The 22,890-nt window shown below is 33.4% G+C and overlaps 1 protein-coding gene across 1 annotated transcript in view; it reads right to left on the reverse strand.

The window, feature by feature from the left end:
• The window catches only part of LOC129916034 (uncharacterized), a 177,927-nt gene that overhangs the window by 8,383 nt on the left and 146,654 nt on the right, over window positions 1–22,890 (reverse strand). The window contains exons 8-10 of the mRNA XM_055995795.1: window positions 14,607–14,736; window positions 14,414–14,512; window positions 5,226–5,382 (exon numbers count right to left, since the gene is read on the reverse strand). Of these exons, the coding sequence (XP_055851770.1) occupies window positions 5,226–5,382; window positions 14,414–14,512; window positions 14,607–14,736 (386 nt within the window). The remainder of the gene's footprint in view (window positions 1–5,225; window positions 5,383–14,413; window positions 14,513–14,606; window positions 14,737–22,890) is intronic.

The following is a 22,890-nucleotide window of genomic DNA, read 5'->3' on the forward strand; positions in this document are numbered from 1 at the left end:
CATTTGGAAAACAAAAATTGAGAATTTAACAAAACCAATACTGCGATGATGTTTCGTCATCCCGTTAGTCGGTGAGTGATGCAAAGTGTGTGTCCGTCTGTACACATTTTCATGGCCTAAGCGGGTGGACGGATTTTGATCAAATTTGGTACAGATGATTTTTAATGGAATTCTGAAAGTTTATTTTTTTTTTAATATCTCTCTTAGGACGGATACTTCATTTTGATAACATTTTTTTATGTATGTATATTGCCATTTTCTCGAAAACTGCTGCAATCATTTGGTGAAAAATTCAATTACTTTTTAAATTAGGACTTTTTTTTAATCAAAAACTTTTTTTGAAAATTATTATTAACTCTACCTCACATAGAATAGTATTTTTTTATAATTTTTGACCTGTTTCCAAAGACTACGAGTAATTCCAATTTTTTTTTGTTTTTTGAAAAATTAATTTTTCGAAAAATGGGTTTAGACATTTTGTTTTTTTATGTTTAATTAAAACTTCATTTTTTTTCATGAAGATTTCGACAGAAACAACATAAGTCAATAAGCATTAACTTTTCATGAGCAACAAAAAACTGTTAATATGTTAAAACTGCACAACAGCACAACTCTACAAAATTATTTAAAAACTTCAGTTTGGTTTTGATGAAGTTGATTTTTGTCAGCTATTAATATTTTTTTACATGATTTTCGGTGGTGCTTAATTGTGTGGTACCTTCGTAATTGCGAGTACACTGAGGGAAAATTAACTAAAAATCAACGAAAAACACTTTCATTTTGTTATTAGTCGAGTTCTCGCTCTACCTAAGCATGCGCGTAGGAAGGGGGGGTCCTGGGTGGGCCAGGCCCACCCTAGAAAATCCATGGCCCACTCTAGAAAAATTGACAGTACTATGGAACTTTTAAGCCAGAATTTTAGGAAGCAGTCGGAAACTTATGTCAAATTAACGTTTTTGTTGTTGTTTTCTTTGTCTTTTTGATAAGTTTTCATCCCGCGAGTGCGGTTGCGAGCGCTGTTGCCGTCCGTTTCATGTTCATCCGACAATTATAGTTCTTGCTTTAGTCTGGTATTAGCTCCCACTGACAATTTTTTTTTTTTTCATAACATCGCTTGCTGAGAATTATAAGGTTGTCTGCTATAGTATAAGTACATACCTCGTTTATATGAGCAGACTCAGGGCCAGTTGTACAAACGTGGTTCAGCTTCGGATCAGGAATTTAACACGCCGATTTTGGCGAATTAGCAGTGGATCAACTTTGGTTAAAGAATGGATCTAGCTATTTCAACCTATATGGACCTAGAACCAGTGCTAAAAGTCAAATTTACCACCGAATTCAGATGATAAAAGTTGCTGAACCATGGATTAAATATTTGTACAACTGGCCCTCAAAGGCCGGATTCAATAATTAGCTTTTTCAACTTAAAATTTTGGCACAAGACTTTATTTTGATATTCAGGCCGTGTGTGAATCGCGTAAAATATTTAGACGAGAATACATTTTTGACACTTTTGAGGTGAAAAGATAATTTCAGTTGTCAAAAATTTATCTTGCTTAAATTTTAATTTTTATCTTCAGAGGTTAAATATTTTGCAGAATATTTTATTTTATGTATTTTTTTCAATATCTAATCAAGAACTGAAAATAAAGAAAGAAACATTATGAGTGTGTCTTAGGGAAAATTAATATTTTTCAATATACATATTTTATTTTATTGATGATGAAAAAAATTGTTAGTGAATGGCAACACAAAAATAAAATTCACAGGACAATGTGTGTTGGAAAGCTTATGTTAATATTTATAAAATTTAACATCATTAATTCTTTAGTTTTGCAGAAAAAAAATATATCTACGTTAAAAATTTATTCAAATTCACACAGGTAAATTAAGCCAAAGATAATTTTTTTACTAACCAGACATTCAAATTTCTTAACTTAACCCAATGCCCAAAATTTAATTTCCTACATTTCGGCTTAGGTTTCAAGAGCACCTTAAGTAAAAATATAAAGCAAATAAAATAAAATTGAAAGCTTGGTAAGGTCAGTTTTTAAAGCCAATCGCTGTCATATATTTTGAATGAATTCAACATGTGTGTCTATCAAAATAAAAGTGCTGTAACTCCATCCAATTGCATTTCGAGATAAGCTTTTAAAAAAAGGAATTCCATATACCTAACACCATAAAATATAAAAACAAAAAAACAGTAACTATCAAAGATATATTGTGTAATTGAAGTTGATTCCTTTTTATATTGAATGATATTAACAAAATACGATACCATTAATCAAAAAATACCTTTTTTCAAAAAAATTGAGTTACACACACAACCATTATTTTTGACAAATTTTAAGTTATTTAAAACAACAGAGCTTGGCGAATAATTTGCCATTGTAGGGAGCAAAGTAAAATAAAAATGCATGGCTTCAGGTGGACGATATCATCTGGCCCACCCTAGACAAAATCTCTAGCTACACCCATGTACCTAAGGCTAGGCGCACACATGCGATTTCAGTCGCGCGATTATTTAGTCGCAAAAATGGATTACACGGATTTCAATGCCGGTGAACACACATGCTTCTAAAAAATAGCCCCGATTTAAAAATTGAAAATTGTCCCATTTTTTTGGCGACGCGATTGTCGCAAATTAAAATGGAACAAATGGACCAGTATAGTTGTGCACACACTTGCGACTAAACCGAAAACGACTAAAAAGTAGCAGTCGCAAAGAGGCCAAATCATGCGCACACATGCGATTTTCAACCACTCGATTTTTTAGAAGCAAAAAATGAAACACATTATTTTAAATGAGAGCGCACAGACTTGCGATTTTAAAATCGCAAAGTTTAAAAAAATGGATCCGGTTCTATTTTTCGCGATTTTTTTTTGCTGTACATAAGGATATATTATACAGAATATTATTCACCTGCCCGCACGTGCGACACTTGGAACAATTATTTTAAGTACAATAATGGATATTACTAGAAAGTGTTGTATAGTGGCTCTTTTTTATAAACGATATGAAATTTAAAAGGACAATTCCATAAAATTCATAAAAATTTAAGGGAAGGCCCTCAGAAATTTACCCAGTACTATAGAATGAGTATATAATGCTTTGGTGAAATAATGGTACTCGTGGGGCCTAAAATAAGATACAAACATACACATGCAGAGAATTTATTTCTATTTCTAATCTGGTAAACAAGCTGTCAAACCCTTACCAAATTTTGAGACATTTATTACTTTACCTTTTTTACCAGAGCTTACACCGTTTCATGAATTCACCTTATCATAAAATCCGATCGTAGATACTACCATTTGTGTGAAATTTTCCATTACGAACGGATTTCGTGATTGTATCTTTGCGGTCATTTGACCATTTGATTTGAACAGTGAGTATCTCCTGGCTCTTTTGATCTTGAGATGATGCATTTTTTTTGTCGAAAAACGGTCAACTTTTTTTCGACCAAACATAATGTTTTTTCTTGCAATAAAAAATAGACGCGCGATTTTTTAGTCGCAAGTGTGTGCACGGTAATTTTATGTTGCGACTGCGATTTTTTAGTAGCAACGACTGAAAATCGCATGTGTGCGCCTAGCCTAAAGCCCAACACATTTTTCAAAATCAATATGATAAACTGCAACTTAGGCGGAAATAAGATAACAATTTGAGGATTAAAAAAAAATGTTTCAACTATTATTAAATGTTTTTTATTTTTTTAACGTTGAATCAAAATCAGATTGTATTATTTTTTTTAATATGCATTCTTCATAATATTTGTTATGTGTGTGTACTGATTTAATAATGAAAAATAAAATGTGTCATCACTTGAACTGGCGAAGTTAAAATGTTTGAGGCATAACTCCCTCAAAATCTGAATTATACATTATTTATTAAAAAAAAAAAAAAACAAAAAAGGCCAAAAAAACATTGCAGGTCAATATAATAAACCTGACAAAATTAAGTTTAATTTTCACACTAACATTTAATTAATTTTGATTCAAATGTTATATTCACTTGATTCTTATCATACCCTAAAGGTGAACATATAAAATCAGTCAGGTGCATAAAAACTTCCGCCTGATTTCCGGAATACACGCAATTTTGGTTTCAGGATAAATGTTGATTTATTTCATCCGAGAATAATTTTATACCGAAATGTTTGTTTTTTTTTTTTTCATATTTTATTTGGATAAGTAAGTGCGATTATTCTCCTGGGATATTGTTTTTCTATGAAAAAGTCAAGAGTTCATACTTCGATAGCAAAGGTTGTTATTTATTTATTACAAAATTTAGATATTCAGTGAGAAAATGAGGTTTCAACTTAAGAACCGACAGCAGCCTTAACATTATTGGTACACAAAAATAAGTCGAAAAAAATTGGACGAAATGGAGCGTTTTTTTTTTTAATTTTTGGTACATTCGTACACTAAAAAAACTTTGCAGGAAACATTTCACCCGCCAAATTAAATCTTTAATATTTAACTGAGTTCTACTAAAATTACTAAAGACAGACTTGAAATAATGTTAAACAGTTACAAACTTTCAAGGTTACTCTCTATGTTCCAATCTGACAAAAATACAGAGCGGAAAATGCGCCACTGGTACTGCCTTGAAGCGTTTTATTGTGACTAAAAGAAAGATATAATGAAAGAATATCCCATTAAGGATGATGCCACACAGTTTGAGTTCTACAAAAAAAAAAAAATCCAAAGGAAGGGTCAGAAGAGAGTGCCTATATGTATGGGAATGAAGAAGGACCGTTTTCGGGTTACATAACTCTTTAACATGAAATTGCTTTCTGTACAGTGTCAAACAAGCAGAGGACAACATCGAGAATTCCCTTGGGCAACGTTAAAATTTTAAACACAAAACTTTATAGTCTCCAGACATCACACTCTAAAAAAAATATATCTATACATAACGACCAACATTGGATAAAATTTCGAGACATACGACGGACACAACAAAACAGCAAGACACAAGTAAAAGAAAATTTTCTCTTGGTCAGGAGTGGGAGAGCTGAAAACTTTAAAACATTGATGTCCAAAATAGTTTACACCAAAAAAGAGGAAAGATATTTTAATTTTTTGAGAAAAAGGTTTGATTTTCTAAGGAGTCTTACAAAACTATAACCAAACCACCCATCACTTTTAAGCAAAAAATGTATAGGTACTTTGTTTATTTGTATTTATTTTTTTTTTTTTTTTAAGATAAAACTTACCATCATGGATATGCTCTGTAACATTTCCATCACCACCTTCTCGTCGTCGTCTCATTTGTTCCGCAAAATGAGCAATTAAGGCATCCATCATAGCCGCTTGTCTTGAGAATATTTGCATCAGTTTTGATATTTGGATTCCGTTTTCCACCGCATCGAACTGGAAAATGACAAAATAAAAAAAAATCAACATTTTATCAAAATCAAAAACAAGTACAAAAAAGTTAAACTTAATGAGTTGGAAAATTTTTTAATATACACTCATAAACTCGCCATCAAGGACATCCAAGGATATCCCTCATCAGACATCAGTAAAACACCATACGATGACGATTATGAAATTCAAATTAAATTTTATGTTGCGCTTCCAAATCATTTAACCAAAATTAATAAATAACTGGACTGGATACTCTTTTCGTTTTGTTGGAATGTTAGATTTGTAAGTACTTTTCATGCAGAAAAAGATTGACGAAATTGCTCGGAAATATGGGTAGTAAAAGGTAACAGCGGTTTCTTTTGTTTTAAAAATGGAAATATGGTCCACTTCTAATTTCAGATAAAGAAACGAGTTTCACATCCTTGGAAAATTGGGAACAGTAGTTAGTTAAAAAAAAAAGATACAAAACCAAGTGCATCATTACCGTAATATACGAAAAACCGAAATTTCACCATCATACCTATTCTCATAGAATGTGTTATTCTACTTTTTACTTGCTGCACCGTTGCAAAATGATCTGTGTGTTTTAACTTGTTTGTATGAATGTAGGTGTTGATGTTCCTTTAGAACTTCTAAACGGCTTAATATAATTCGGTATATGAGGTATCCTTGGAAGTGTCTTAGTTGTCTGTTATAGAATATGAAACATTCTCCAATATGATGCCCCTGAGGCCAAAAATCATAAACTAACAATTTTGTTTGAAATGAACAGTGCTTCTCCAAATAGTTACATTATGATATAATAACTTAAAAATCTCAACAAACAAACAAATCCAAGCACTGAAATCAGAAGAGTTAATGACTTTGGGTCTAGAAGGCGCCATCTTAGTTCAATTGACTTAGATATAGAACCAAACGCCAAGTGTATAACCATGAAAATTTAGTTGATATAAAAAAATCAATTTTTTTGAAGTTCCTTTCAATATTAAGTTGATCCGAAAATGAAATTGCACACGTTCCAAAGAGCAATAATCACTATATTAGTTTTTTTTGGAGGAATGCGTTACGCACCATAAAAATGGCATTCCAAAGTGTCTAGGAGATCTACCCACTTCAAGGCTTACCTGTTGTAGTACCAATTTTGGGCTCACGCTGTATAGCGGAACTGTTCTGCCTCTCGTTTTTTACTTGCTCTATAAGGCAAAAGTATTGGTTTCGTGTCGAAAAAAAAAATTTGAGGTTCTTTTAATCAAAACCAACATTACGATGATGGAGAATTCCAAAAAAGTAGAGTAAAAGCGGGTGAGATGGCATACCTTTTTTGTTTTTGACATATTTTTCAAAGTAAACCACATTTCATATTTCTAACAAAGCAAAAATGTTCTATATTCAATATCCAACGTATAATTATGTTTTAGAGAATTTTATATTTTTAGTTTATATTTTTAAATTAATAAAGCAAAAAAGCTTAAAAAAAACCATCTCCCCCTCTAGGGTGGGTGATATGGCATACCTTGATAGGTGAGATGGTGCATGAGTTTGTTTTAGGTTTCTATTGCCACATTCATTGCACAAATAGTTAACCGATGTGCAGGAGTGAAGCACCAATGCATGCCATATAATAGATTGCAGCTAGTCGTCTTTTTTTTATAAAAATGTTGGATTAAAAAGTTGGTTTTCCTTCAAATTTGAAGCTATTTAGTTTTTACTTGTTTTTTAAGTTAAAAGAATGTTTTATATGTCAACGAAGCAATAAATACAAATTATGTCAATGCAAACGTTTAAAAAGTTCACATACACAACCTCATTCTAAATTGTGTGTTTTAATGAAAATTTGAACTTGGCTGAATTACGAGTACTTTAAAAAAGATTTTGAGGGTGATATGGCACATGCTAACACTATACTCAAGTAAAAAATTTAGCACGGAATGCGCCATTTCACCCGCAAAAAACTGCGCCATTTCACCTTTTTTCGTATAATTCCTATTCATAAGCACACATAAAAAGCAGATAGAACTACAGCTCAGATTTCACATGCAATGCATATTTTATACTCTCTTGTATGTATTAGTGTATCAAGGGCATCTAAGATCCCAACGACTCACAAAATATCGTAACAAAAAAAAGAGCAAAAAAAAAAAATTCGCAAAAAATCATCACATGATTTGCTTTGAAATTTTTTTAATTTTTTGTATCACAGTCAAAGAAACGAATACTGGCTACTTCGATTTAAAATATTTAAAGAAAGCTAAAAATATTTTTCATACATTTTTAGAGCAATAAATGTACAAGATATTTAAAGTGCGCCATCCCTCCCGCCGCGCCATCTCACCCACTTCTACCCTATGTCTCGCTTAGAAAGTGTACCTCCCATACAAATTTATCAATTCAAACCAAATAACTCCAAAACGGCGCTAACAATTTTGATTGAACTTTGCAGAAGTAATATTCAAAGCGATTGCAATAAAACTGCATTTTAATTTTTTTTTTCAAAAAAGTCAAATAAAAAAATTTTTTTTTTTTTTCATTTAACAATATGTTGCGCTTAATGTCGACTCTTCCCCAACATCAACAAAATGTCTTTATATTCATATAGAGCAGCTTTTAAAAATACATGTAATTTGTAAACTAACATGAAAGTATTTTAAACTGCAAGAGCAAGTACGTGCGACCCCAGTCGTGCATTTTATTTCCTTCTGAGAAGGTGGTTGATGTTGGTGTGCAGATCTTGTTCCATTACTGTTCACTGGCCGATATTTCTCTCCAGTTTCCCATCTGCTGGAAGCGAATAATATTATGTTGCCCGCGTTCACTCCGCTTACCACCTTTTTGCACTGCCGCCATCGGCTTCGGTAATTCTCTTGCTTAAGTGCTTCTGCCAAGATTTTTCTACCGTTCAGAAAGATGAAATGTGTAGTCGCTATCTGTAACCTTCACTTACTGGCCGTTGTTATCCCACACGCTCGCTATGAGTCTGTGAGTCCTCTACGTAGTCAAAAGGCTTGGCTAATTCCATGCTCTTCCCTTCAAGAATTTTCACGTCGCATGAACTGGTTCATCGCATTGGGTGGCGTATAGTACTTCTTGTATTGCTCCCCGGAAACCATACTGCATCTCTGATAGATCTCCCGACACTTGTGGATACTGTCGCTGGTGACTTGGTTTCAATACCTTTTCCAAGAGTTTATCTTCCACACTTTGTCTAGCATGCACAGAGGTCTGTATGTCGATGGGGAGTCCCTCTAAAAACAAGAACCAGGAATGAGCTCTAGAAACGAGTGTAGTTCACTTCTGCAAGCTATACAATCTACAAAATCCGTCCAAAATTTGGTTTGAGAAGTCGATCTCGATTTATCAGAAAAGAACTGTCTTGAGTATTCAGGTGTGCCTTTACACTTTTGTTATCGATCCAGTGAGGGGATCTCAATCATCTTGGCATGCAAAACTGTAAGAAGCTGTATAAGGACAGAGCTGTCTGGAAAATTTGTTGTTGAGGCCCAAATCTACAATACCTAATATAATAATTGAAACCCCATTTTAAGGAGCAAGTCACCCAAAGCAAATGTTCTCACGTTTTAAGTGTCTTAACCATCACAGCCACTGTATTTTGAGCTTTTTTTAACCTGGTTGCCTTTGAAGCCCGTTGAGCTCGTCGTAAAATTTTCTTTTTAACTTCCCACCGCTGAACCGCTAAACCGAGCATCCGAGGGCCACTATTGTAAAGGTCGTATAAGAAGCATTCCAAACTACGATTACCATAAATCAGGCGAAAAACACATAATGACGACGAACCAAAGGAAGCTTTAAATAGGTTATCGCTGATAAGGGACCAACCATACTTATCAAAAGATTGAAATTTCTGGAACAAGCAGCATTGAACTTTCAACTAAGTAAAATTAACAACAACAGACCAAATCGGCTTGAAAATAGCTTCATATTCTAAGATATGTCTTATGAAGAAGTGTGAAATTGTTTTCAGGAGGATATGTGTATAGATCAGGGATACCTTTTAATAAAGTCTAGGTCTGAATTGTTATGAAACGTCCCAATACATAGTTTTCAAGAACTAAACAATACCTAAATAAAACGTATCATAAAATCGCATTCAAACAGTTGTTCTTCGCTCCTAAATGCACTTCCTGAAGCATGCCTCTCTCCAATTTCCATTTTACCACACTTCCTGGATAGTCGTAATGTCAGTTGAGCTTTATGTAGCTTTAATTTTCATAAGGCAAAAAATAGGCATGCCAATTTTTATTTTTCAGGCAAAAAACTCCCTTTTCTCCATATCGCAGGTATCTCTCTATCTGCTCCACAATATATTTCAAAAACTTTCTTATAGCTCACAAACGGCTTCGAGAAATTATAATTGCTCTCTTCTGCATGTATAGGTGTAGATATAAGTATACACAGGATATAGCACATCATGAACATTCAACATCCTTGTGGCAGATCTTTTATTCTTTGGGCACACAAAAAAAAAAAACAAAAACAAAAAAAAGAGAATAAAAGCAGCTTGAGGTGGTGATGATGATGGTGGTGCATCAGGTGCTAGTTGAAGCTTTTGCTTTTGTCGAATTTGAATGTGTTGGGTGGGAAAAAAATGGAAAAAAAAAAACAAGGAGACAAAAAGAGAAAAACAGTGCGGGAATATGCTAATTGATAGAAATACTAAAGAAGAATTGTATGGCTCTGTGTTTCTATTTTCTTTTTTGTTTCCCAGTGTCAGTCGTATAAAATGTATGCATGCAATGCATCCAAGATATACTTTTCACAGAAAAATTCAAAAAAAAAAAAATCCACCATCTATTCTTGGTTTATTCAACCTGGATTCTCACCACCAACGTTATTCGTCAGCAAAGTCTTCGTTGTCGTTGTCTCATCTCTTCCTTATATGCCTGCTTGGTTATAGAAGAGGGTATTTAGCCTGGAAGTAGGTCATGTCAGCCATTCTCTATACTGACGAAAATTGCTGCTATCCTGCTTGCAATATACCACTGCCGCGCCGCTAGTCAGTTTGAATTTGTATTTATGCTCAGGATTTCCTATGCACACGTTTGCATATGGTTGTTAAGAGGAAGAACCAGGACCAGAATCAGCTACTTGGAGCAGATGTTGAGTTCACCAGTATCCAGGCAGGACTCCATATTGCTTGCTTGCATTCACTCTTCTGGTTAGATATTGATTAAGTTCGCTTGCTTTCATGCACATATAAACTTATCTATTCAAATATATGTATGAATTGGGAAGATCTCCTCAGTCTTAAAGGATTACTCGATGTCAGAGCAAAAGGATTAGATAGATGCTCTCTTGGCAATGGTAGAGGCACCTCTACCATCATTTTAAGGTCTTCGGGTGTTTCTTTAGGGTTTTTTGGTTTAAAATTTTTTTTTTTTTTTATTTTTGGAAACCCAAGAGAACATTTTCCAAAAACGATATATACTCTTGGACGAGAGTGGTGAGGAAGCAGGTTGATGCTTTAAGTCTTAGAATTGATTGTCATCAATATAGTATACACATATCTAGACCTACAGTTGGTATATGGTTTATATAGTTTTAAGTTTGCTCCAAGGTATAATTGGAAAGTGCAGCTCAATTCACTTCAAACATTTTGGGGATCACAAAACTAATTGCTATACCTGACTGGGGGGCATGCAAAACTAAAAATTAATACAAAATTGTTTTAGCTGGGGAATAACACAATTGAAAATTGTTCGTTTTTTTCAAAAGGTAGATAGATATTCTCCTGGAGGACAGGTGGTAATATACCCTTTGACCAATGTCCGGTATAGTTTCAGAGGTTTTTTTTTACAGAATAACAATTCTAATTGAATTGGTGTAAGGTTCTTTGATGAACAGGAAAAAAGTAAAAGATTAATACGTTTTTTTTATAACAAAAAATGTTTGCTTGATTGAATTTCAAATTATAGACAAAGTTCCCATCATGACCTTAAGACCTCTTTTTAGATGCTATTTTATGAAAGAAAAAAGTCTTCATGACGTATTAGGACTTTACGAAGCAAAAAGTATGACCTTAAGACCTCTTTTAAGATGCTATTTTATGAAAGAAAAATGTCTTCATAACGTATTAGGACTTCACGAAGCTAAAAGTATGACCTCAAGACCACTTTAAAGATGCTAATTTATGAAAGCAAAATGTCTTCATAACGTATTAGAACTTCACGAAGCTAAAAGTATGACCTCAAGACCACTTTTAAGATGCTAATTTATGAAAGCAAAATGTCTTCATAACGTATTAGAACTTCACGAAGCTAAAAGTATGACCTTAAGACCTCTTTTAAGATGCTATTTTATGAAAGAAAAATGTCTTCATAACGTATTAGAACTTCACGAAGCTAAAAGTATGACCTTAAGACCTCTTTAAAGATGCTATTTTATGAAAGAAAAATGTCTTCATAACGTATTAGAACTTCACGAAGCTAAAAGTATGACCTCAAGACCACTTTTAAGATGCTAATTTATGAAAGCAAAATGTCTTCATAACGTATTAGAACTTCACGAAGCTAAAAGTATGACCTCAAGATCACTTTTAAGATGCTATTTTATGAAAGCAAAATGTCTTCATAACGTATTAGAACTTCACGAAGCTAAAAGTATGACCTTAAGACCTCTTCTAAGATGCTATTTTATGAAAGAAAAATGTCTTCATAACGTATTAGAACTTCACGAAGCTAAAAGTATGACCTCAAGAACTCTTTTAAGATGCTATTTTATGAAAGAAAAATGTCTTCATAACGTATTAGAACTTCACGAAGCTAAAAGTATGACCTTAAGACCTCTTTGAAGATGCTATTTTATGAAAGAAAAATGTCTTCATAACGTATTAGAACTTCACGAAGCTAAAAGTATGACCTTAAGACCTCTTTTAAGATGCTATTTTATGAAAGCAAAAATGTCTTCATAACGTATAAGAACTTCACGAAGCAAAAAGTATGACCTCAAGACCACGTTTAAGATGCTAATTTATGAAAGCAAAATGTATTCATAACGTATTAGAACTTCACGAAGCTAAAAGTATGACCTTAAGACCTCTTTTCAGATGGTTATTTATGAAAGAAAAATGTCTTCATAACGTATAAGGACTTTACGAAGCAAAAAGTTTGACAAAAGTCGTCGATAAAAGTCGTCGACAAAAGTCGGCGACTAAAGTCGTCGACTAAAGTCTTCGACAAAAGTCGTCGACAAAAGTCGTCGACAAAAGTCGTCGACAAAAATCGTCGACAAAAGTCTTCGACTAAAGTCTTCGACTAGAGTCGTCGACAAAAGTCGTCGACAAAAGTCGTCGACAAAAGTCGTCGACAAAAGTCTTCGACTAAAGTCTTCGACTAAAGTCTTCGACTAAAGTCGTCGACAAAAGTCGTCGACAAAAGTCGTCGACAAAAGTCGTCGACAAAAGTCGTCGACTAATGTCGTCAACTAAATTCGTCGACAAAAGTCGTCTACAAAAGTCGTTGACAAAAGTCGGCGACTTAAGTCGTCCACTAAAGTCTTCGACTAATGTCGTCAACTAAAGTCTTCGACTAATGTCGTCAACTAAAGTCGTCGACTAAAGTCTTCGACTAAAGTCGTCGACAAAAGTCGTCGACAAAAGTCGTCGACAAAAGTCGTCGACAAAAGTCGTTGACAAAAGTCGTCGACAAAAGTCGTCGACAAAAGTCGTCAACAAAAGTCGTCGACAAAAGTCTTCGACTAAAGTCGTCGACAAAAGTCGTCGACAAAAGTCGTCGACAAAAGTCGTCGACAAAAGACGTCGACAAAAGTCGTTGACAAAAGTCGTCGACAAAAGTCGTCGACAAAAGTCGTCGACAAAAGTCGTCGACAAAAGTCGTCGACAAAAGTCGTCGACAAAAGTCGTCGACAAAAGTCGTCGACAAAAGTCGTCGACAAAAGTCGCTGACTAAAGTCTTCGACTAAAGTCGTCGACTAAAGTCTTCGACTAAAGTCGTCGACTAAAGTCGCCGACTAAAGTCTTCGACAAAAGTCGTTGACAAAAGTCGTCGACAAAAGTCGTCGACAAAAGACGTCGACAAAAGTCGTTGACAAAAGTCGTCGACAAAAGTCGTCGACTAAAGTCGTCGACAAAAGTCGTCGACAAAAGTCGTCGACAAAAGTCGTCGACAAAAGTCGTCGACAAAAGTCTTCGACAAAAGTCGTCGACAAAAGTCGTCGACAAAAATCGTCGACAAAAGTCTTCGACTAAAGTCGTCGAATAAAGTCGCCGACTAAAGTCGTCGACTAAAGCCTTCGACTAATGTCGTCAACTAAAGTCGTCGACAAAAGTCGTCGACAAAAGTCGTCAACAAAAGTCGTCGACAAAAGTCTTCGAGTAAAGTCGTCGACAAAAGTCTTCGAGTAAAGTCGTCGACAAAAGTCGTCGACAAAAGTCGTCGACAAAAGTCGTCGACAAAAGTCGCCGACAAAAGTCGTCGACAAAAGTCGTCGACAAAAGACGTCGACAAAAGTCGGCGACTAAAGTCGGAGTTCATGAAAGAGAAAAGTCTTCATGACATAATACGACTTCAAAAAGCAAATAGTATGACCTTAAGACCGCTTTAAGGATTTATAAAAAAAAAGTCTGCATGACGCATCATAATCACCTAAAATGGAGCAAATTTACCGATTTTCAGATCTATAGACTTTATCGGTAGATGATTGCATCTCTGTTTCGGACATCTATTTTCTTAAAAAAGCCTTTATCAAGCAAATAATTTTCTAGCTAAATATTGTGAACGACAATATCAGTCTTCGATGTTTTTCTCTTGTGTTTACATTTTATCGTGAACTCCTTGATTTCGCGAAGGGCATTTACACTTTTTTATCTATCAACAATACGAAATCCATGAAATCAGCAATCCATCTTGTTCCTATGTATCATTGTCAAGTTTCTGCCGAACATGGAAATTCTTGAACCAGCGCAATGGGTAAAGCTTGCAACCTTGCAACCAAATACCATCGCATATAAATCAACATTTTTCAACTATAGTTTAGCTATATCTAATAATAAATAACTCACCTGTAGAAATATACACGTCTGGCATTCGGGATCATCACTCGCACTCGGTTTGGCAAAGTCCCAGGATAAGTCTTCATATCTTAAGCCCAGCAACAGTGTCTGCAAAAAAAGCAAGCAAAAAAAACCCATTTATCATCAATGTGATGTGGCAACAATGGAATATAGTATAAGCAATTGTGCCGATTACACTTACGTATTCCACCGGATCAATGATGAAAATACCACGCTCGTTTATCGCAACAATCACTGAAACATCCTTGTGATTCACTAAGCTCATAAGACCACGAACTGGCTGCTCCACTTGACCATGAAAAAATGCCGCACTGTGCAAATGGATTGAATGAAACAGAAATGAAATGAAATGAAATGAAGAAAAAAAGAAAACATCATTGAAATGGAGAAACAATTTTTAGTTCAGGATATAGGGGAGATTGAAGGAGGCAGGTGTTGGTGGTTTGGGAAAAGAGGTTTGGTTCAGTTGAGGCAATAATAGAAGATACAACAATAAAAAAGAGGCAAACAAAACGCTGGCAAATAGAACAAAAGGATAAATGTGGCGCGCAGCAATTAATTGCCACAGGGACACGTTCCCATTTTCCCATGTATTCACTTCATCTGACAGGAGTGGGAACCGAGCGGGAAGAGCCTCAGCCTCAGCCTCAGCTTGCTGCTTGCTGAACACGAACGTGCTTTTATTTCTGCATTTTATTGCTCGAAAAAGCAAAACGACCAAAACGAATACCAGTGAAGGCGGACTGTATACCATGCTACTTCTATTCACTATATACACCAAGGCGTACCCATAGTATCCACTTTAGAAGCGAGATGGTCTTAAAAGCTTCCTTTTGTTATTTAAGCTAACATTGTGTGGGAATGAGGTGAAAGACCCTCCAATCACCCCCTAACTAACTTACCTACCTGCAGCACACATCTTTACCTATCCTACCGAGAGATACCTTATGATACTAGAATGACTCTTTCAAAAGCAGAAACAGCATATGGCTTGTTTCATGTCCTGGAACGTGCCTTTTTAAAAGGATAACATTTTGCTGAGCTGCTTGTAATCCCCGTGTATTTTGTTTACATTTCAAAGTGATACTGTTCAAAATTTTTTTTTAAGTAAAATAGAAAAAAAAAGGACACACACGTACACATTGCAATATTTATATATTCACTCCACAAGGGACATCCTACTCTTACAAGAACAGAAAGTGGAAGATCTTAATCCTTTTTATGCGACGATGCAACTATATTATTGGAGATTTCGTTCGTTCTACTTCTGCCATATGCAATTTCAGAAACCTTATTTAGGGAACACTGGTTTCTGTGACATTTTTTATGACTTTGCTGAATAGGTTAAAGGACATTCTACCCACACACACACACACATTCAACCATTAACACAGTTGTAGGAAATTAGTTTGTGTGCTGGTAATTGTTACTGTTTTTAACGAAGTAATGTTATTTGAGTATAGTTCAAAGGATATTTTACAGGTGCAGGTGGATATTGTAAGAGAAATAGGTACATTAGTTTAACTATGTGAGTTGAAGGTTGGCAAAAGATGAAACTTAACTTAAACAAAACTTGTATCTTAACTGGATTTGAGGAACTTTGGAATAGTTTTGGAATTTTTAAACTGTTGAATTCTATCATATTCATTATATAAATATTTGCATATGAAAATTGACTAAAAACTTTTTTATGTAACACACATGGTCAGATAACTTTTCCATAGAGATATGGCTCTAAAAAAAACCTCGAAAGCTGAAAAAATAAATTGCACGACTGGGGTCGCACGTACTTGCTCTTATGCTTAAAGTAACTATAATGTTAAAGCTTTTTATTCAAGAAATTGAAAATTTGATATTTTGAAGCATATTCATAAGTAGTATAAAAAAATTAAATCTGTTTTTATAATTAATTAAACTCCGTTTTAAATTATCTTAAAAAAAAAAAACAAATATGCCATATTATTTCTTGTATAAAAAGGTATTTTTAGAAAAAAATTTTCGAAAATTGTAGGAGCCGTTTTTTAAAAAAATTATTTTTTATATACAGGGTGTCCCAAAAGTAATGGATCAAACGAAATATGCTGATAGGCCAACTTAAGGGCTCTCAGAATTTGGTAACTTGTTTATCCCAAATCCTTACGGTTTTCGATTTAATGCAGTTTTTGTGAAATTTCGAAAAATCCCGACTTTGCAACAGTATTTTTCTTCCTCCGCTCATAATTGATTTTTGTTTTTAACAATTCTTTCACTAAAACATTGGCTAATAATAAGAAATAATTAATTAATCAAAATATTTTTTATTTCATACGCCATCTCGCTGCAAATTAATTAACAGTTCCATGTTTTATAAAAACTCAATTTCTTTCTTTTATTTCAGAGCAACACACCCTGAAAAAAATTTGTATGGTGTGGCACTGGTTTATTATTTTGAAAACTTTCCGTGTTATTGCAGTTTTCAAAAATGTATAAAAATTTCCAAAGTTGAAATTATAACAAAAGATATTACAATTTAAATGCAACAAAACAGGGCTTTTCAGAGAAAAATAACAAAGAAAAATAAACACATTTTCTCGACTGTTGTTTGTTTATTTCTTTTTGAATAAAAGTCTCGACTTTTGTTTGTTATTTTTCTCTGAAAAACCCTGTTTTGTTGCATTTAAATTGTAATATCTTTTGTTCTAATTACAACTTTGGAAACTTTTATGCATTTTTGAAAACTGCAATAACACGGCAAGTTTTTAAAATAATAAACCAGTATCACACCATGCAAATTTTTTTCGGGATGTTGCTCTGAAATAAAAGTAAGAAATTGAGTTTTTATAAAACATGAAACTGTTAATTAATTTGCAGCACAATGGCGTATGAAATAAAAAATATTTTGATTAATTAATTATTTCCTATTATTAGGCAATGTTTTAGTGGAAGAATTGTAAAAAACAAAAGTCAATTATGAGCGGAGGAAGCAAAATACTGATGCAAAGTCGGCATTTTTCGAAATTTCACAAAAACTGCATTAAATCGAAAACCGTAAGGATTTGGGCTGAACAAAATACCAAATTCTGAGAGCCCTTAAGTTGGCCTATCAGCATATTTCGTTTGATCCATTACTTTTGGGACACCCTGTATAAAATTTTTTAACATTTTTCAAAAAAAAGTTGGTATGCCATTTTGAAGAAATAATTAATTTACACATAAAAACTAAATTTCAAAATTTTTCATTGATCCGTTTTGAAAAAATTGATTTTTCAAAAAAAAAAATTGAAATATTTTTTAAAAAACCAAAAATGCGTTTTTTGAAAATTTTCTAAAATTTTAATATTAAGCTTACTTACACACTTTTGTATAAAAAATTTCATTTAAATCGGGTTAATGTTGTACGAGATATTCAGAAACGAAAAAAACCGTTCTATGACAGGTACCGTTAATAACGTTACAAAAAATATTTTTTTTATTTAAAAAGTTGGCTCTTATGTGTAATACTACACACAAAAATTTTAATCAAAATCGTTAGAGCCGTTTTTGAAAAAAAATTAACTTTTCTATTTCCGTAGGTACCGTTAGTTTTGGTCATAAAAAAAAAATTTCAATTTCCCCTCTAGGGAATCACCAAAAACTGCTAACTACCAAGTTTGAAGAAAATCACTTCACTCGTTTAGGCTGCAGCTCCAGATAGAGACAGACACACAGACAGACAGACAGACAGACAGACAGACAGACAGACAGACAGACAGACAGACAGACAGACAGAATTGCCGGACCCACTTTTTTGGCATTCTCCATCATCGTAATATCATGTAAAATTGTTATCTTGAGTTTACCTATATCGCAAGTAAAAATATATAAATTATGGTTTAAGACGAAAATATATTTAGGTACCGGAAATATCTACACTTATTTTACAAATCTTTAATCTGCCCCACACATGGTGGTAAGACCGCCCTATCAAATTTTGTTAGTAGAAAGACCGTTTCTATTGTTTTAAATGCAGCCTATTTGTAATAATAACACAATTAGGTATGCTATATTTTTATAAGTTCTCACTGCAGCACAAGCTTTTTGGTACACATTTTGCACTTAATCCAACAATACTTTGGATTAGATCAAGAAAACAGTTGCAGATAGAAGGTACAAATACAATCTGCAAAGTCCTCTTTTTCAGAATCATCAATTACAGTATTGTTTGGCGCCTGTTGCTAAGCTTTTTAGAAGATTTAACGGCGAACTTCTTTTTTCACTTTGTTTAAGCTACCAAAGCTTCCAATTTCGCCCATGGGCGGTCTTGCCCCAGTCATATCATATTTGATGTTCTGTATTTTTTTTTTTTTTTAATTTATCTTTATGACTCCTTCTTTCGCAGAAAATACTTTTAAATATTCACTTTCTTTTATAAAAAAAGGAAAAGTTAAAAATTTTAATTATTTCAGTGTCAAAAATAAAACTGACTTTCTACATGAACGATAGCAATTTGATGAAAAATCACAAAATTTACCGTAACTCTTCGGGGTCTTAACCGAAATTGCTAAAACTTACAGACGTGATCGATCGTACCAAAGGGCACCTATTTTATATTGCAAGTGTTGCCAATTTTACCTTTTTTCATACAACATAGTACGAAAACCGTCTTGCCCCCATAGGTGGTCTTGCCCCCACTTCCCCTATAGTTTTTAAAGGAAAAAAACTGATGAGGTTCTTGTCTACATTAAGTACCGTTTTAAAAAAGGTATAAACTAGACCTCTTGATAACAGGATAGAGTACCCGAGTTTTGACGTCTGATTTAAAAAAAGTCAAAAAAACAAAAAAATCAGTATGGTTTCCTTCAAACACTTATAACCTAAGAACGCCAAAACTAATGTTAGTGTTCATGGTCTTAAAATAAAGCCTAGAATATAAATGGTTTTTGGTTTTTTTGTAAAAAAAAAAAAATGTTTCCACCCATCATGGATCCCATGGCCCTAATACTCTTAAATTAGACCAGGCGCTAGAGGTAGTTGAGTATCCAAAATATGAGTACCGAGTTTCATCAATGGATTTGAACTCAGAAGAGGTCAAAGTCATAGTTGCAACTACATAGGTACTCAACTACCTAAAATTCAATGTGTTTTTTAAACTCTTTTTTTCCCAAAATTTTGACTTTGAAATCAATTATTTCAAAAACGATTAACTAAAATAACTTGATTTAAAAATAAAACTTAAGTGTACAATTTTGGCTTTTAAGAAAAGTACAATTCATAACTGTAAGTGTTGCCGTTGTTTTTAAATATTTTTTTTTTATTTAAGTCAGTTTTTTAGAAAATTGCCCTCTTGCTTAAAAATAATTGTATTAAATTCCTCTATAAAAAAATCATATCAATTCTTGGCAACTAAGTTATCGTACTCTGCCCTCAAACGTTTCTTTTTATCTTGAGTAAAACTAAAAATGCGAAAAAAGATAGGTTTAAATGGCCATAGTTCGGTTAATTTTCAATAGAAAAATTTATTGAGAACAGCATTTTAAAGGAAATTTAATCTCCTTTTTTTATTTAGAGCAGTGATTATGTCTATCTAAGCAAAAAAAAATATACAGCCAAAAAAACAAAACAACTCAAAAATTAGAATATTTTGATTTTTTTGTTGTGTTTGTTTCGACTGTTTTGGTATGAAATATTTTTTTTTTTTCAATTTTTAAAAAAACATTAATCCGATAGGAAAATTAATTCTCTACGAAAAGTTTTCAGTGCAATTTATCAAAATTGTGCTTTGTTTACGAGATATATATATTAAAAAAAAAAAAACCAAAAAGGGGGCTTTTGCCCCCTATCTTCAGCTTTCACCCCCTCATTTAATGGCACTTCGCGGTTTTATCTTCTTTTATAAGCCATTGAACGATTCCTGCAATAAAAACAGATGAACGTCTTTGTTCCTTTAGTTATGGTTTTTATGACATAATCAATAGCCTATTTCCAATACAAATAACAGTAGGGGAGTAAAAAAAAAATGGACGACAAAATTGACCAGCAAGATCCACTTTATTAATCTTTGACCTCTTCTGAGTTCAAATCCATTGATGAAACTCGGTCCTCATATTTCGATTTTATAGTTAAAATTGCTAATGTATGGTCAAATAGCCAAAATTTAGAATTTTTGTTTTTTATTTAGAAATAGTTTTTTTCGACTTAAATTGATTCTCGATAAACTCTTAAATAACGAACGCCCTAATGGATTTGTATACATATACTAAAAATATATTTTTTCATGCAATGTCAGCCCCATTACAAAAATTTGTCACACCCGTTACATTTTTGAACATAGTTACAAAATCACACCCGGCACACCTTAGGTGTTTCATGAGATTGTGACTATACAAGCCAGGTTGACAAAATGACATTTAAAAAATTACAGTGTTGCCAGTTTTGGAAATTTTCTATCAACTTTTACGGTTCAAAAGAACCTGTAATTTATGGCTACGAGTAAATAAACTGAAAAAGACTTAACATTTTGGGAATATTATTTTTATTTAATGAAAAACTTTAGAACCCTTGTGCGTATTAAAATACAAGAATTTGGAAATTCCATAGAGCCTTGGCACAGTGTAATTAATATACAGGGTGTCCAAAAAGTATAGGTACTCTAAGGTATAGGTGATCTAAACGGAATATGGTGATTAACAATCATTTACCGCCTCTCAAAAATTAAGTAGCTTGTTTATTCCGAATCATTAAATGAAATTCTTATGGATTTCGAAAAAAAAAACCCTTACTTTCATCGGAATTTAACTTCCACTGCCCATAAACAGGGCCCGCCTTACTGTGAAAAGTAGTGCAAATGTAAAATGTACACAGAGTCAAAGGGCGCATTCTGAACTCTAGCAAAACTTCGGTTATACATAGATTAAGCTACACAGGTCCGTCAAGATAGCACCCACACCCCCAAATTTCCAAAATCTGAATATGCAGTAATTTGTTGCTAATTTGTTGCTAATTAGTTGCTCTAATCTCGAATTTGTTGCTCCACTCCTTCCCCCTCAAAATTGATGGAAAGGGTGTGGGTGCTATCTTGACGTCAAGATAGCACCCACACCCATTAAAAACCCAACATTTCAAAAAACTGAGTACGCAGTAATTTGTTGCTAATTAGTTGCTCCAATCTTGAATTTGTTGCTTGAAATGCACTTCAACAGTTTTCTCAAAAAAGCTAAATTCCCCAAAATTTAACGCACAGCAACAAAAATGATATCAAATTAAAGGGCCTCTCAACACCTTTTCAAAAAGGTCTCATTCAACTTTGAAATCCATCTCCTTCATGTCCAAAATGCATTGTGGAACTTGTGGAACATATCAAAACGTCAAGATAGCACCCACACCAAGAAAAACCTAAAAATTAAAAAAAATAAGTATGCAATAATTTGTTGCTAATTAGTTGCTCTAATCTTGAATTCGTTGCTTCATGATTTGACCATAAAATCGGCTGCAACAGATGCATTTTTTTGGAGACTTTTTATCTATAATTTTTTTCAAAAAAACTAAAAATGCCAAATTAAAAACATGATTTCATGCTCTGCAAAAAGTAGGTAACATACAAATTTTCCATCACTTTCCATTCCAGTCTTATAGTCCAAAAACTAGTCAACTCTCGCCCCTAAAAACTATAAAAAACGGTGTAGGTGCTATCTTGACGTCAAGATAGCACCCACACCCTTTCCATCAATTTTGAGGGGGAAGGAGTGGAGCAACAAATTCGAGATTAGAGCAACTAATTAACAACAAATTAGCAACAAATTACTGCATACTCAGATTTTGGAAATTTTAGTTCATTCGTTCATTCAGTTAAGATTTATATACTTTTCCACAAGCCATGTGCCTTCGATGTTATTGAAGGACTGGTCTGTGAGTGAGCCGTATAAAAACTGTTCATTCTCTGTTATGGTTTCTGTTTAAAAATTAGAAAATAATTGATTTTTATAATTTTTGCAACAGTGTTAGGGTTGAGTTTTTTTTTTTTTTTATAAAGTTGACCCCCTTCAATACAAAATAGCAAAAAAAAAATTTGCATCGCCGCCATTCGTCGATAAGATTAAAAATAATAAGTTGTTTGCTCCAGATTGCTTATTCCCACTTAATTCCTAATTGCTTTTCGTTCTCCATGAACAGTTCTTAGTTTTTAGATTATAAACCTTATGTTTGTGAGACCAAAAGCCCCATTTAATCACTTTCAATCTTAATTTCCTTTGCGCTGCCTTAATTTTCCCACCTCATAAAACAAATGGAATTTATAATTAAGTGCCTTGATTTTGATTTGGAGTAAAACCTCTCTAAGTTCTTTCTAAAGAAAATGCAGCAATATCGATATACTCACTCCATTTCGTTCCCCCCACAAAGTAAACAGGGCCAGTGGCGTATCCAGAAAAAAATTTGGAGGGGGCTAGAAAATTTTTCAAACATTTTTTAGAGGGGTACGAAAAATTTTTCTCTCTATTTTATTCACCTTT

Source organism: Episyrphus balteatus, chromosome 3, assembly GCF_945859705.1.
Source record: "Episyrphus balteatus chromosome 3, idEpiBalt1.1, whole genome shotgun sequence".
Classification (NCBI taxonomy): domain Eukaryota; kingdom Metazoa; phylum Arthropoda; class Insecta; order Diptera; family Syrphidae; genus Episyrphus; species Episyrphus balteatus.